General features: G+C 37.3%; 1 protein-coding gene across 9 annotated transcripts in view; it reads left to right on the plus strand.

Annotated features, from left to right (window-relative positions):
- Positions 1–15,081, plus strand: part of RALYL (RALY RNA binding protein-like) — a 387,338-nt gene that overhangs the window by 339,930 nt on the left and 32,327 nt on the right. For 7 of the 9 annotated variants that reach the window (XM_017731047.1, XM_017731048.1, XM_017731051.1 and 4 more), the window contains 3 exons: positions 9,331–9,378; positions 11,577–11,740; positions 12,396–12,476. In XM_017731047.1, the coding sequence (XP_017586536.1) occupies positions 9,331–9,378; positions 11,577–11,740; positions 12,396–12,476 (293 nt within the window). The remainder of the gene's footprint in view (positions 1–9,330; positions 9,379–11,576; positions 11,741–12,395; positions 12,477–15,081) is intronic. The other 2 variants (XM_017731052.1, XM_017731053.1) reach the window with 1 other exon arrangement.

Here is a 15,081-nt window from a genome sequence, read left to right on the forward strand (position 1 = left end):
GAAAATATTCTTCCATCGGCATGTATTTTGACTCAAATATTAACTGTGCCCAAATGGCCTTCCAAAACTCCTTGGTAAGAATTAAATCCCAAGAAACATAGAAAAAGTTCTTAAACAACCATGCCAGGAAGTGTTTCAGTTCTTTTTGAGCTTGAATCAAGCTAAAATTTACAAATCGTTGTTCAAGAATCATTTAAGTTTAAGATAAATGTCCATATGCGGCTCTGAGAGCCAAGAGTCTTCCCACGGTTCCTCCATAGTTTAGATATGGAATAGCAAAGCAAAACCAAGAAGAGGAATCCAAAGTTTCTAGGGTTTACTCACACAAATCAGTCGCTTAGGGATCGGGGATCGTTCTGCTCACAATTCCCCACCATTTGTTACAGTGGGGATCCTGCAACACACATTTATCAAACCAGGAGTCCCGTGGAAAAGAAATATATATGACGGGCAGGTTCTTGATAGCTGTTTCAGAGCTGTTTATTTCTCCAGCCGCATGGCCGGAGCTCTGCTGAGGAACTGCTCAATCACTGGACCAAGGGTTCTTTGCCCGCACAGGGAACACAAACCAACCAATGGGGAACGAGGCTGACCAGGGGCAGGGAAACCCTGTGTCTCCCCCCCATCAGGGTACCTCTCCCAGGGCTCCATGGCAGGGGGGAGGAGACCCCGACAGAACTGGATGCAGTGCTCCACATGGGGTCGTATGAGAGCAGAATAGAGGGGGGAATCACCTCCCTCACCTGCTGGTCATGTGTTTTTTGATGAAGCCTAGAATACAGTTGGCTCTGTGGGCTTTGAATACACATTGCTGACTCATACAGAGTTTCTTTTCAACCAACATTCTGGATGCCTTTTGCCAGAAGCGCTTATTTACCAAAAAGTACCTACTAGATATGGCCTTGTTTATTTTCTTGCCATCTAAATCAAGGGACAGAAAGTAAAGGAACAACAAATAGTCAAAATGAAAAATTACCAGCTTTAAGACGGCATTTTTCACAGGAACTGTTTGTTCTGAACTGAACAGTAGCTATCTGAAAGTAGCTAACACCTTCACAGAAATTAGGATCAATATACGAAGGAGGAAAACTGAAACATTCTCAAATAATCTAATTCATACTGCAGATCTATCCTTTCTTGGTGTACAAATGGATAGAGGATGGAAATGGAAGCTACACCTTCTGAGACAGTGAAGTTATTGAAACAAAACTGGAGCTCGTTATTGTGGTTTATATAGCAGTATTGTGCCAAAATGTTCCCATTTCTTTAGGAGGGATGGAGGAACCTGAGAGTTATTGAATAAGGCTTTGCTTCCTCGCAAAATGAATCTTTTCACTTATATACACACACATATTAATCATGGTTATACTTTAAATCTGGAATCAAGTATGATTTGGTTTCAAGCTGACCTTGTCTAGGTGTCAGTAGTTAGGTGCATTTCATATTCTGGATGATTCTTTATAGGCTATAAAACTGTCCTGCTGCGTAGAGCATTCACAGAAAAGTAAAATTCCAGCCATGTAATTATATAAGGATGAGTAATGGTAATGTGGTTTTGCTGGGAGAAGGCAAAAATCATGCACGGGGAGTTCAGCAAGAAGGTAACAGAGTGGGAAGCAGGAGTCAGAGAGAGAGACCTTAACAGTGTTCATTCCTTCACTGAATCTTGTGGTTTGGGAAGAGATGCTGGAAGCAATTCTCAGCATTTTTTTGTTTTTCTTAAAACAAAAAAATGGTAGCTTTTTCTTTTTTGGTAGCTTAATTCAATAGACTATATAAAACTAATTTTAGTCTAAGGCGTGCCTGTATTGTTAACTTCTAATGAGCATTTCCCACAGTGGTAAACCACTTGAAACTTCCTTTAAATGTTTATTAGACATGATGCATAACAGTGCAAGCAGAGCCCTCACCTGTCAGGGACTGTGACCACATAATCCAGGGAAGAATATTACAGAAAATAGCAATAATGGAAGCATAAAGCTCCATGAGCCCTATTTTGTGCAAATCATAGAATCACAGAATGGTTTGGCTTGGAAAGGACCTTAAAGATCATCTAGTTCTGGCCCCCCCTGCCATGGGCAGAGATTCCTCCCACCAGACGAAATTTTCCCATCTGCTGAAAGCAAGTTGTCAAAATGTCAAACTCTGCAATTGTTCCTTGGAGCTTAAAACAGCAATATGAAGGAGTGTCCAGGAGAAGTACTGTAACCTCCAGCAAGTGCAAGGAAGAAGATAAAAGGAAGAAAAAATACATACTGAATCCCCCAAATTTTCTGTGGGTTGGCTCTTTTATTTTCTTTTTCTTCTAAGATATAGGAGCCAGAGTGGATCATTAGTTTACAATGAATTCTGCTACCAAAATATTTCAGAGAGTCTACAGCACGTGATTTAAAAAATGTGACTATTGTATTTTAAAGGAGTTTAGACACAGGAAAATCACGTACAACCTGAAACCAAAAATGTAACCTGGTTAAACTCTACATTGAATATGTTCCTCAAAAAATCTTCAATGAGGGAGAGAGAAAATGATCAATACCCCATATTGTTAGATTTCCTGACAGTGACCCAGGGAGTGGAGCAAGCCCTTAGAATCTGGAGGTAACCGTAAAGAAATATGCCAGGCAGAGTAAAGCAGGAGAGTATCCAGACTCTGCATGGAAGGCAGGAGCACAACTGAATGAGGAAACCTGAGAAAGATCCCACCCTACACAAAAAGGACATTCCTCAAGAGACAGGAATAGAACCTCAGTTCTCGAGTTGGCTGAGACAATAGAAAAGTAGGGAAAATAAACCAGTATGAGGGTTCCCTAAGGGGAAAAAGGTCTCTTAGTCAGTGTCAAACAATGCTTCTTGTAAATTAGAAAAGATGTATAGAAATTTTTCAGCTAGGTGATTCATACTTGCCTCATACCTGCATGACAAGAAATCAGCAGCTCTTCCATATGTCCAACACTGTATAGGGAAACCACAATACCAGTATCATGACAAGCCACCAGTCCTTTTTGCCACGTTCTACTCTCAAGTGAGCCGTCTGGGACAAAAATCCTTTCCCTTATGAGAATAAATATAATGAGAAAATCCAGACATATGTTTAAGAGAAATAAATATGATCCCTTGATTTCAACAGCTTTATTCTGGATTTACATTGATTTAATTCAGAGTGGTGACACTTGTATGTCTTTCTGTAAATCAAAAGGCATTTCCACCGATATTTTAGGAATTCCATTGGTTTGTGACTTTTTGTTCCCTTACGCAAAATAAATCTTGTTTTCTTCACAATGTATGCAGAAAGTGAATGAACACAAGGTCTTCCAAAGCACTGAAGTATTAAGAATATTTGTCAGAAATCATGGAAAGTGTAGTCAACATAGCATTGGTGTAGAGGATACACAGCCAGTTGTGTGATGCACAACTGCCATTTCCACTCATCTCTGACCAGACTGGAATTGAATCCAGTTCTGTGCTAGGTTATAGAAGAATCTCCTTATCAGATGCACTTCCCATATCCATCTACCATGGAAATTATTGCACAGTGCGATAGGAGCACAAGAATGCTTTTTAGATTCACAGTATCTGGTGTCTTCATTTATATTGTAACTGCACTTGCAAAGCACACTTTTGGAAAAACAATCAGTATGTCTTGACTTTGCAAGCCGTACTCAGGACACTGAAAGTTCAGTCTCTTTCATGTCTCCATTTTGCTGCTTTAAACCGTGAGTTGCTCAATCCAAAATAATTAAATTACATCAGTAAACTTAATGTAAATAAGAACACAAATTTAATTTAAATCTTTTGACAGTTTGAAAAGTGGAGAGGAAAACATGTGATGCAATTTTCCAGATTTTTTTCTTTTACATGAACTCTGACATCGTCACATTGTACTTGATTAATCTTTTGTGAACCATGCTTTTGTGTTTCATTCAGTGCTTCTAAGACAGCTTTTCTAAAAAGTACATAAAGTTTCAGAGATCTGTTTTTGTAATCTTAAACAGTTAGTCTTTCAGCTTCAGTGCTACCACTGTGATTTTAATTTAATCTGCTGTTCAGTGCAATGCTGTGGAAACACTAAACCCATCACTACACCTGCCAATGACAGTCTGGTGGAGCTGTCAAACCAAGTCAAATGACACTCCTTCAATGTATACAATATTACTAACAAATTGGATAATCAATCACATGAGTATAGTTTGACAGTAGTACCTTGAATACACTGAATTTAAAACAGATTTTTAAGAGGCAGGACCCACTTCTCTTGTACTAAGGAAGAAAAAATACCATATGGACATTGTGAATTCCCCAGTCGGACTATAAAATTACAGGACACCTTGGGAAATGGTTAGGTCACTGGAAAACTTTCTCTTTGCCTTTCTATGAAATTTTCCCATGGGAAACATAAATAATTGGACATTACTTTAGATGACAGAAAAATAGTTTTGCAACAGGAGGAGAATGGTCAGGGAGATATTAAGTAGATTTACACAGGTATCTTTACATTAAAAAGCTACTATTTTGTTTCTAAACAGCATCAGGATAACATCGTTAAGCATAGGCCGTACCTGCAGCCACAGTAAGTAGTTTTAATTAGGAGGAATTCTAATACTTAGCACTTAGCTGTACAGAAAATATTTTGGGGTTTAGTTCTGCCTGTATCACCGTTGTCTGTCTGGCTGCCATAAACAGCTCTGAAAACAGCTGATCCCCAGAACCTGAATATTGATCTCAATGTCTTTGTTCTTCTCTGCTTCACAAGCTTTGCCTAATCCTCTACAGAAATATGTCTTAGTGATTTAATTACCTGATTGTGTATATGCAACTTTGAATATTTGCCCAAGTTTTGCCTAAAATTCAGGTTGCACAGCAAGTTCAACAGTTTTCCCAACATACATTTCACTGGGATAAGAGTTCTTGGAAGAAAGATGAGAGTAGAGAAAGGACATATCTAGAGACAGAAAAAATAGAGCCTAATCATTTTGCAAATAAATTCTGCCTAGTGCCTGCAGAAAAATATGTTAATGGAAAATGGAGTACTGTAAGTCAGCTTGTTTATGTACACATGTCCTCCTTGGACAAAATGCACCTCCTCAGATTAAAATTGCAAAAAATTTTTCAGTTTTGCAGAAAAATATATCAGTTTACAGTATTACATTCCATGTTGCACATTTTGAAACTTAACTCCTTATTTTTTCCCCACTCAGGAAAAAATATATCTTGCTCTTATTAATTGAATAAATGTGCAGAACTGGAAAAAAAATCAAAACCTTTATTAACTTATCATTACAAAATTACTATGCAATTTAATCCTTAATTGAAATATACAAATAGTAGGTTATGTTCAATTGATTGGTATTTTGGGATAAGTGATTGGACATTTTGGTGTTAAGCTGTTCTTTTTAACTATACCTATTTGCCTTCATATATTCATTATGGAAATGAATGTAAAATACTTCTCTGCAATTACTTTTCCTCTTCTATCCCCCTCTTTTTTCCTGTAATGTCTAATATATTAGTTGAAGGAATCACTGAAAAAATTTGCCTTTTGACAGTAAGTCTGTCAGCAAAAAAGCAGACTCTGGAGAATATTCTCTCTCTCTGCAGAATATACAGCCTGAACTGCAAAACAGCAGTGTCCCTCCACCTCTATCAGCACTCTCATCCTTACCTAAAATTAAGTTGTCTTTAAAGTAAAGGTGGGATTCATCCCACCAATTTAATTCACGTCTGGGTGTGTAAGTAACCATCCACTGAAAATTGTCCTGAAATATCCACCATTTTTTCAACAGCTTATGAAAGTAACTTCCATGTGATTGATTTTCTAGCAGGGAAACTTTCCATCTCTCGATGCTTATTCTCTAAATCATCTAGTTACCCTCGCCGAATTCCTTTTTAACATCAGTTTAGACTGATTCTCTTTTGCACTCAACAGGAACAATTTCTAATACTCTTTTCACATGACATGAGAAATGATTTTACAAATGACTGGAATACCAGCTTCAACGATTAGGTTGATATGTGCTTCCCAAAAAGAGTTTGATTTAAGGAATATTGCTTTTGTGTTTAATATTTTTATTCAGGCCTGACAACAGACAAGCAACTGACAGTATAAATGGTGATAGCTTTGTCAATTAAATTAAGATACATTATGCCCGGTTTGTCAACATTTATGATTTAAATATATCTTTGTACCTGTGGAAAGAAGAGGAGATAGTAGCTAAGGCTGATTTACGTGCAAGACAAAATTCTTGTTGGCAGGAAAATAACACAAGGTATTTCTGCTCTGTCCTGCATTAACTCTCCTAAATGACCCCGCAGAAGTCAGTTTTATCACTAGTGTTTGGAACTACCTAAGTTAAAACAGGATGTGGTCATTAGTTTATGAGCAACTTTTGTGGGCATTGCATACAGAATGCAAAAAGATTGCACAGTAGCAATATGTTTTCAACATCAGGTATATAAAGACATAATAACATCTGTAAGTTTATTGAAAATACGCAGAAGCATAACACTGTATTTGCCTGATTGGCACATGCAACTGCTGACATGCATAGGAACTTTGATCACAGCTCTGAAAATATGGTCATGGGGGAATCCTTTATTCTTCAGGCAAACACAGTTTTAAAGATACATATAGTGTTAAATGAAACCAATAAAGACAGCTTGTACAAGATTGTCATTGTGATACTAAGTTAGAAAAAGGAACCATGACTTTTGCTCAGTAGAAGCACCCTTTACTGATGAGTTTTCTTTGCCTCATGTGAGACACACATAAAGCAGTGTCTTTTACTATCTACTACATTAATGTCAGCATCATGCACGCAGTTCTGTTGTTAATATTGTAGAGATGCCATGTGTTTGTGGGGAAGTAATCTGCCTGTTTACAGTGCCATTAGGAAACTGCTGACTCCACCAGTTCACAGGCTCATTTAAACCTTTCTCTGCTTCTGACCTGCTGAGTATTTGGTATTCAACACTGTATCAGTGATTTCCTGTGGCCACCATTACACAGGCTGTTGGGTTGCTAAGGAATAACTCTCCAGAGGTTAAGAGCCTTGCAGTCACCTCGATCTCAGTGCCAGTGATTACCTGTGCTAATTTTCTGCTTGGTGTTATACTGCAGCACTGACCAAATCTTACGTCTGTCCCTTGACATGCAGAAGTAGGAACAATTATGGCTGTGGATGGAGAGATGTACTGGTGTTTTCACACTACAATCTCTTCCACATATTACAGATGAAACATCATAATTCGACTTAAAATTTTCATACCCAGCGAGGGGCCAGAAGTCCTTATTCTGTCCTGTGAGCCAGAGCTGAGTTACTACAGAAAAGTATAGCCTTACTCTAACTGGTACCTGTGAAATATTCTTCACCCACTTCATGGTCTTCAACCTTGAAAAAGTGAATTTTTCTGGTCTTTATGCAAATTAAATTAATCTCAACTCCAGGTGAAAGGTTTCATGTGACACGGATTTTAAATTTAATATTTTTTCTTCAAATTATCTGTTATTTTCTACTTAAAAACACACATTGAATATTAAGTATGGGCTTACTGAAGCTATTAATCATTCAGCTAAATAAAACCACTAGGAAGCTGTGAATAGTTGTAAATAAAATAATAGCTTTGCTACCTGTTACATCTTAGATCCATGCAGACTGGCATGAAAGACAAAATAAGAGCTGTCATATAGTTTAGAAAAAATTTGCTAGTTTCGCATTAAGATACAGAAACATGATCACTATACACAGTCTATTATTATTTAATGATATTTTGCATCCTCTGTCACACACAGCTTATCTGTTGCTGGGTTCTAGTCTCTCAGGGCTGTTTAATTTAGTAAGTGTTTCACATGAAATACGTCTTAGGATTACTTTTCTCAAATAAATTGCAAAAAGGGCCACAGTTGTTTGCAACTCTCATGATCTTCAATTACAGTATTATGCAAGCAGACAGTACAACTTTCAACTGGACACTTGCATGTGAAAGAGATGTGGCAGAGATGGAAATTGTGCCCTGACCTTCTTTGCTAGAATTCTTGACACATTCTTCAAGTTATACACTAAAAACCCCATTTTGCTCAATGTCCAAGAGCAGAAATCATCCACAAGTTCATTCCCTGTGAAGACAAACTTCTTTAATATGTAGCTGGCCTTTAAGGTCCCTTCCAACCTAAATCACGCTATCATTCTCCAATCTCCCTTTTTTTCAGGGAAAGTTTTCTTCTGTGGCTTGTCCTTTCTACCTCTCTCATTTCAACCTTTTTCCTTTCTCATTTAAAGCTTCTCCTTTTGTGATACTTTCTTCATGCTTCTTACCTTTACTATTCATAATTGTCCTCATCAGGCCAGTGAAAAACTTAGATTTTTGTAACTATTTGTAAAATAGTTACAAAACTATTTGTAAAAGTTACAAATTAGATTTTTGTAACTATTTGTAACTAATCTCTGTAACTAGGCGGAGTTATAAACCCTTGTGACTTTTCCATGCAGAGCCTTTATTGGCTCGTTGGTTTGTTGGTTTGGGGGTTTTTTTGGGGGGTGTATGAGATAGATAAGACTTCTTTGCTATTTCTTCAACACAAAAGTAGAAAGTTGCTAATGGAATGCAAAACCAGGAAGATCAGTCTGAGACTGACTTTGCTATTGACAGCTCAAAAATAGTTTTCTCCTGGACCTGTGCAATTTCACATGTGTTTGTTTCCCTTGATGGTATCTGTCCTTTCTCAGATTGGTCCATATATTCTTTCCTGAACCTGAGAGGCAATGCATCCCTGTAACACTTATTTAGCATTTATTTTCTTAACCTTTAACTTTGTCTCTTTTTGATGAAAATAATTTGGTGGACTCAAGCACCAGCAAGCAGTCCAACCCTTTTCATGTTTCTCTAAATCAAAGTAACTATCTTAGCTCACCTTCTCACTGATTTCCCACTCTTTCATGTATTTAACTGTCTTTCTACTCCACTGATGGTGCTATGTTAGACCAGAAAAGAAGAGGGTGTCAGTTTTGGAATGCTAACTTCATTTGATCACTCAGAGAATTACACTATAATGATCCTCTAATTACAGAGCTGTCTCGCTGTGTTAAATCCTTCCTGTATGTGCTGTCAGCTGTTTACACTGTTCTGCATGCCCCAGACTTCACATTTCCAAATATACAGTGATAGCTGACAATAGCATTGACAAACATAATTTACATTGTATGGTTGTATAAAATAAGTGGAAGGACTTTGAAGAAGGGGTTGAAATTGGAGAATAAGCCAATATTACCACAGTTTTAATCAGTGTGTATTTTCCTGTAAGCCAGTTCATTCTTGTTTTTCTGTGTTTTTCCACAGTGGTTATGTCTTTGATTATGATTACTACAGAGATGATTTCTACAATCGGTATGTGTGCTTATATTTTTGTACATCCTACATAATTTCTAATGTTTGTTTATAATAGAATCCCGTCCTTTGGTTAAACAGGTCAGTTCTGATTTTATGTATTATTCATTGCATTATTTCTATTGTCTATCAGAAGACTATTTGAATACGTCAGAGAGAAGATTACCACCACCAAATGTATGCTTACTAAATAGGTCTTTTGATTTTATCCTTCTCTAAGAGCTTTTGGGGCATTTTCTGTTGGGCACTGGCAAGATCAGAACTGTGAATTTAGAAGGGTGACTGAAAGAAAAGACATAGTTGTCTGCACATTAGTGATTATTGGGGCAAAAGATTGCTTTGGATCTGAGGACTTCTCTTTATCATTTTTCATATTACAAGCACAAGGAAAACAGGCACGGAACTTCAGAACTATAAATGGAAGCATTGTTTTTTAAAAGAAAACATATTATTGGAATATATAGAGCTTGATAAAAAAAAAATCAAGCCCAAAAGCTTTGCATAATTTCGTAAACAAAAGTAGGAATAGATAGACAACAGGAAGAAGAAGAAGAGAATCCCAGATATCCAGAGATAAGAGATCCACAATCACTTAGATAACAGTTCTTTTATATATTCTGAGAAAAGGAAGCATAGTTTCATATTTCACTCTGTTATGTAAACACAAACCATTGGAAGCTAGAAAAAAATCACCTGTGGAGTAATAATCACATACTGAACTTTTGCATGACAGCTTACAGCTCTTCAGGAACATTTTTATCCAGTAACATCAAAAAGGAGTTTGTGACCAACCTGCAGTTTATCTAATATGATAAATGATGAGTGGCAATAAACACTAATATTTATGTTAAAAGTAGAAAAAAAATGGTTTCGTTTTCATCTTCAAACACAATTCTTTACTTATGCTCACCATGACTAGAAACTGCTCATTTGTGGGAATATTTGAGGCCATGGAGTTCACAGTCAGTGAGTGTGACAGGACCTCTGTGACACATTTTGTAAACAGCTATGGAAAAGGAAGGAGATGGTTACATTGTCTGTAGGATTAGAGTACAGACAGAACTGTGGTTTGATTTAAGCACTAGGTATGTACTTGCCAGAAAATGGGTTAGAAGATTTAAGTTTGACTCTGCTTCCTGTTTAGCATACTGTTAGATGCTGTGGTGAGTGAATTACTGTTTCTTGTGTGTCTGTTTTCAAATGTGTATCTGCCTGGCTGGGTGACAGTACTCACAACTGTGAAAATTAAACATGCAGTTATAAATTTCCATAATTACTAGTTGCAAGTAAATTTGAGAACATTTTATGAGGATGTTGCTTATCCCTCTGCTTCAGACTCTGAACTGAAAATCTTCATTTTCTTTCTTCTCCTGACCTATCATACCCAGAACCCATAGCTTTTATGTTCTAAATATAACTGTGGCTTTGATTACCTTTTCTACTGCCTTTATTTCCCTCTACACATTTTAGTTATTTGCTATTGATAACTGTATTTTTAGGATTGGGCTATTCTGTTTGGGAACAATAGTTCCTTTTTGTTGTAGAGTTTCTTTTATTGACTGTAGTGGTAAAAGCCTGAATATCTGCCTGCTACAGTGGTTTTGGTTTGAACTTTTTTTTTTTTTTTTAATTTATTAAGCATGGTTGGGTATTTTAGTGTTTCTACACTGATTCATTCTTCAATAAAGAGAACATATGCAAAGACTTTTTATTTCACAAACTGCAGGATATTTCTTTATGGTGATGGTTGTCTTCAGGAAAGTTCTCTTTTGTACTTTACTTTTACATCTTTAAAGATAGCAGATAGAAAACTAGAATTTAAGCCATGCATGTAATAAAGGAGCTGAAGTGTCACAACAAAATGTACTGCTGTTGGCTTTCAGCAATGAAATGATGTGGACCTGTGGAAAGCAAGTTATGGATTTTCCATAGGGCAAATAGCGGAGTCCCATAATACATCATTCATTTAAATGACACACAAAAAACCTGAGCTGGTCTGTGCACTGGTGTGTGACTGAAATCTGAATAAGGCACTTAATGTGCATAGGTCCTTGAAATCTAATTTGACTTGATATAAAATGATTACGGTTTCAAAGGGTAATTTTCTCAAAGATAACATGCAAATTTAGTTGACAGAGCTTCCATGACATAAAATCACAGAAGGTTTTATGGAGTCCAGCTGACTTAATCTTTTCTAGGTTGTTTGATTACCATGGCCGTGTCCCCCCACCGCCCCGTGCAGTGATTCCACTCAAACGTCCTCGTGTGGCTGTGACAACAACTCGTAGAGGCAAAGGGGTTTTCTCCATGAAGGGAGCATCACGATCCACTTCAAGTGGGGCTTCTTCCTCAGGATCCAAATGTGAGTTGCTCATATCAGTTGAATATTATTGAAACAATGATCCTAGCAATGTCTGCAAACAGAAAGCTTCCACTATATAGCCCTATTGCAGTCATTTCCTACCCTCAGAATCTAGCTTGAAAAACTGGCTTGATTACCGAAGCTTCCAGGCCTTTCCTGCAAGTCAAGGAGCACACTCATAACACTTTTGAAGAAAATTCTTTCAACATTTTACCTGCTCCCTTGGCCTCAGAAAAAGCCTGTTTAAAATCTCCTCTCAACCTGACTGCTCATACACCATGAGATCTTGTGAATAGCTGGTAATAAAACAAAGATAATAATCCTGTTATAGACAGACAGAAGCACATTGATTTCTGTGGAGACTTGAGGGTTGTATGTAAGCTGGTGGGGGTGGACTGGGTGGGCCACGGGAGGTTGGGTTATGTGTACTTTTTTTTACCACATTCCTGTGAGTGTAGAAAGAGGCACAGTGTCTTTCTCTGTTTTAAAGGAAGTTCAAAACAGGATTGGCAACTTGGGGTTATTTAACCCTTTTTTAGTGAGTTTGCCTTAGAAAAGCTGATGAAAAATAGGCATTCCCTCCTCCAAGCTCACCAAGCTCCCCACTCCATAGTATGTCCTGGGAACTTCATCTTCCTCTTCGTGCATCTTTCAGCACCCACCCGTCTTCCCCTGCCCCTTATGTGGAGTGATACTGTCCTTGGAAGCGTCACTGGAAGAGGAAGAGAAAGATCAGGTAGGGATCAGATATTAGAAAGAATGAAGGAACTTCAATAAGTCTTTTGCAGTACTAGAGTGGCCAGCAAAACATCATGCTGTCTTACATACAACCGTGAAATAATTGAATCCATCAACAGTACATCTTACTGCCAGAGGAGTTAATTATGGCATCAACAGGACCCAGTCAAATAGTCTGTGTGAATAACATATTCAAATCTCACATGCTAGTATCTAATAAAGAAGGTGGACCTCTAGTGAGCCCACTAGGATCCATTCTTGATCCTATTGTATGACCTGAGTATATCAGAGACATTGAAGGAAAGCATGAAATAAACATGTAAATGCATGTGACTGAAAAAATGGACATGTGGTAAACACAGCTAAAGATAATGTTGTACACTCAGGAACAAGGAGCTCAAGACATTCCTTGGGGAGGATGATTTTCTGACAATGAGAGGCTCTGTAGCTTGTACAGTTAAATCACTCACAAGTCTCCAGGGAATGAATGGGTGGGATGTCCATTACCACTAACAGGAGCTTTGATGCCTAACACACAGGAAGACATCTAAATTTAGATGTCATATTATGAAGCTCACTCAGACCCTAAGAGTAGCAGCTCAGAGTAGCAATACTTCCTTTGTTCTCTGGAGAATGATCATGAGTCTAGACATTTTCATACAAACCTTGAAGTAACCTCTTCCTCAATACTTTAAGTAACAAATTGTGTTTTCTTCTATTATTTTAAAAGAAAGTATACAGCTCAAGATCTTCACTTCAGAAAACTTAGAACTTAAATTATTTTGTTAATCCTTTTCAGTCCTTGAATCTTTGGGTTTTCACAAAGTGAATCAAAGCTTTAGTTAGATCTCATTTGTTCATCATTTACCGTTGTTTTAGCTATATAAATATTTGTAGTATCGGTGCAGTCAAATCACTAATTGTCCTAAAGTATGCTCTAATAAGGATGGGCTTTTTTGACTCACTTTGCCATGAAAAGAGAGATCATTTTCAGATAAGTTTTTTATTTATTTTTCTTGTTGTCCAGAACAAGAATAACTATAAAATTCTTCTAGAGAGCTGAGGATCTTAGTATCCCAACAGATGACAAGAAAAGCTCTCATGCAGAAATCTGAATTTCCATTGTAGTGAATGAGACAGAGAATATTACATCAACATATAGATATTTATTCCTCAGAACTCATGCAAAATTTGCTTTATTTCTTCTGCATTTCAAAAAATATTTTGTAGTACTGTGTCAGGACTTAAGTAATGCATAGCATAGATTATAGGATTCAACCTTTGTTCAAGTATCCCCAGACACTTGCTATAAGATTTCCAAAACACTGCCTGCATAATACAGCAAATATTGCAGAACCTGTAAATTATTTAATGGAAGTGCAATCAGGAGTGTCCAGATCCAAACAGGCAGTGTTATGCCCCAGTGAAAACATCCTGATCTATGTATTCAGGTGTGGTCTGAATTCTAAAAGTGTCAGTCTAAGAGCTCCAGGTGACAAGATCATCCTTGGATCCAGGTCTTTAACTGAAGGAAGAGCTGCAAGATGCATCACTAAAAACATGGGCTGACATTTTGACCTTTGTTAGGTTTCTACCCTCAATTCATTGCAATGACAATTGGAACACAAATGCAGAGACTTTTTATTGTGATGAAATAAATTGCACAAAATATTCTTTCTGCATGCAGCACATCTTTAAAAGGAGTCAGACACACAGTGTACAGATTTTCATGCCTAATTTTCCTGTAAAATTACTTCCCTTTTTGTCAGTTCTGGTCAAACCATCATAAATGTAGAAATATGATTTTGTTGACTTGGTCAGGAATGTAATCAGCTTATTGTAAGACCTTATCAGAGAAATAGCAGAGCCATTCCCTTAGAAGCTTCAATTTGGAAAGTAGATAATGTATGTTTTGCAGCTTCCTTTGACACTTTCTTGGAAAAGATTATATTGAATTGTGGAAGGATGCAATTTAATATTTTGTAGCCCCTCACTCTACGTTGCTAATCTGGACCCCTTGACCTAATGCACTGTGCTTCTAATAGTAATTTATTGTTAGTTAAATAAAGGATTTCTTCAATAAGGAGAAACATGGTTCATGGGAAGGAAACTATTTTGAGTTTTAATGAAATTTAAGACCATAAACCAGCTTCATTGCAAGTTTAGAATTAACAGTGTCAAAATGGTACTGCCTATGCTTGAAAGATTTCACCCCCTGTAGTGGTTTGGTCCAAAGTACTCATTACTGTTTACCTTCTGTGAGATAAGAATTAGGAGAAACGCAAAGCAGGCAACAAATTTGAAAGAATATAAAGAAGTTTATTAACAGACCTAAAAGAAGAAAAAAAATCATACCACACCTTCAGAACACTTCTCCTCCCCCCCACCTTTCTCCCGTCTCCCACTGACAATGTAAAAAGACAACCCTTGAGATGGTCAGTCTGTTTACCACTTCCATAATAACCTTGTTCAGTTCATTTAGGAAGAGGAGTCTCTCTTGCTCATACTATGGGGATATTATCACAACAAGATAGCCACCCAGGTTGGTTCTCTGCTCCCATCATGTGGGAGTCCCTTTCCACAACTTGCAGCTTTTCCCACAA

Source organism: Corvus brachyrhynchos, unplaced genomic scaffold, assembly GCF_000691975.1.
Source record: "Corvus brachyrhynchos isolate BGI_N302 unplaced genomic scaffold, ASM69197v1 scaffold293, whole genome shotgun sequence".
Lineage (NCBI taxonomy): Eukaryota > Metazoa > Chordata > Aves > Passeriformes > Corvidae > Corvus > Corvus brachyrhynchos.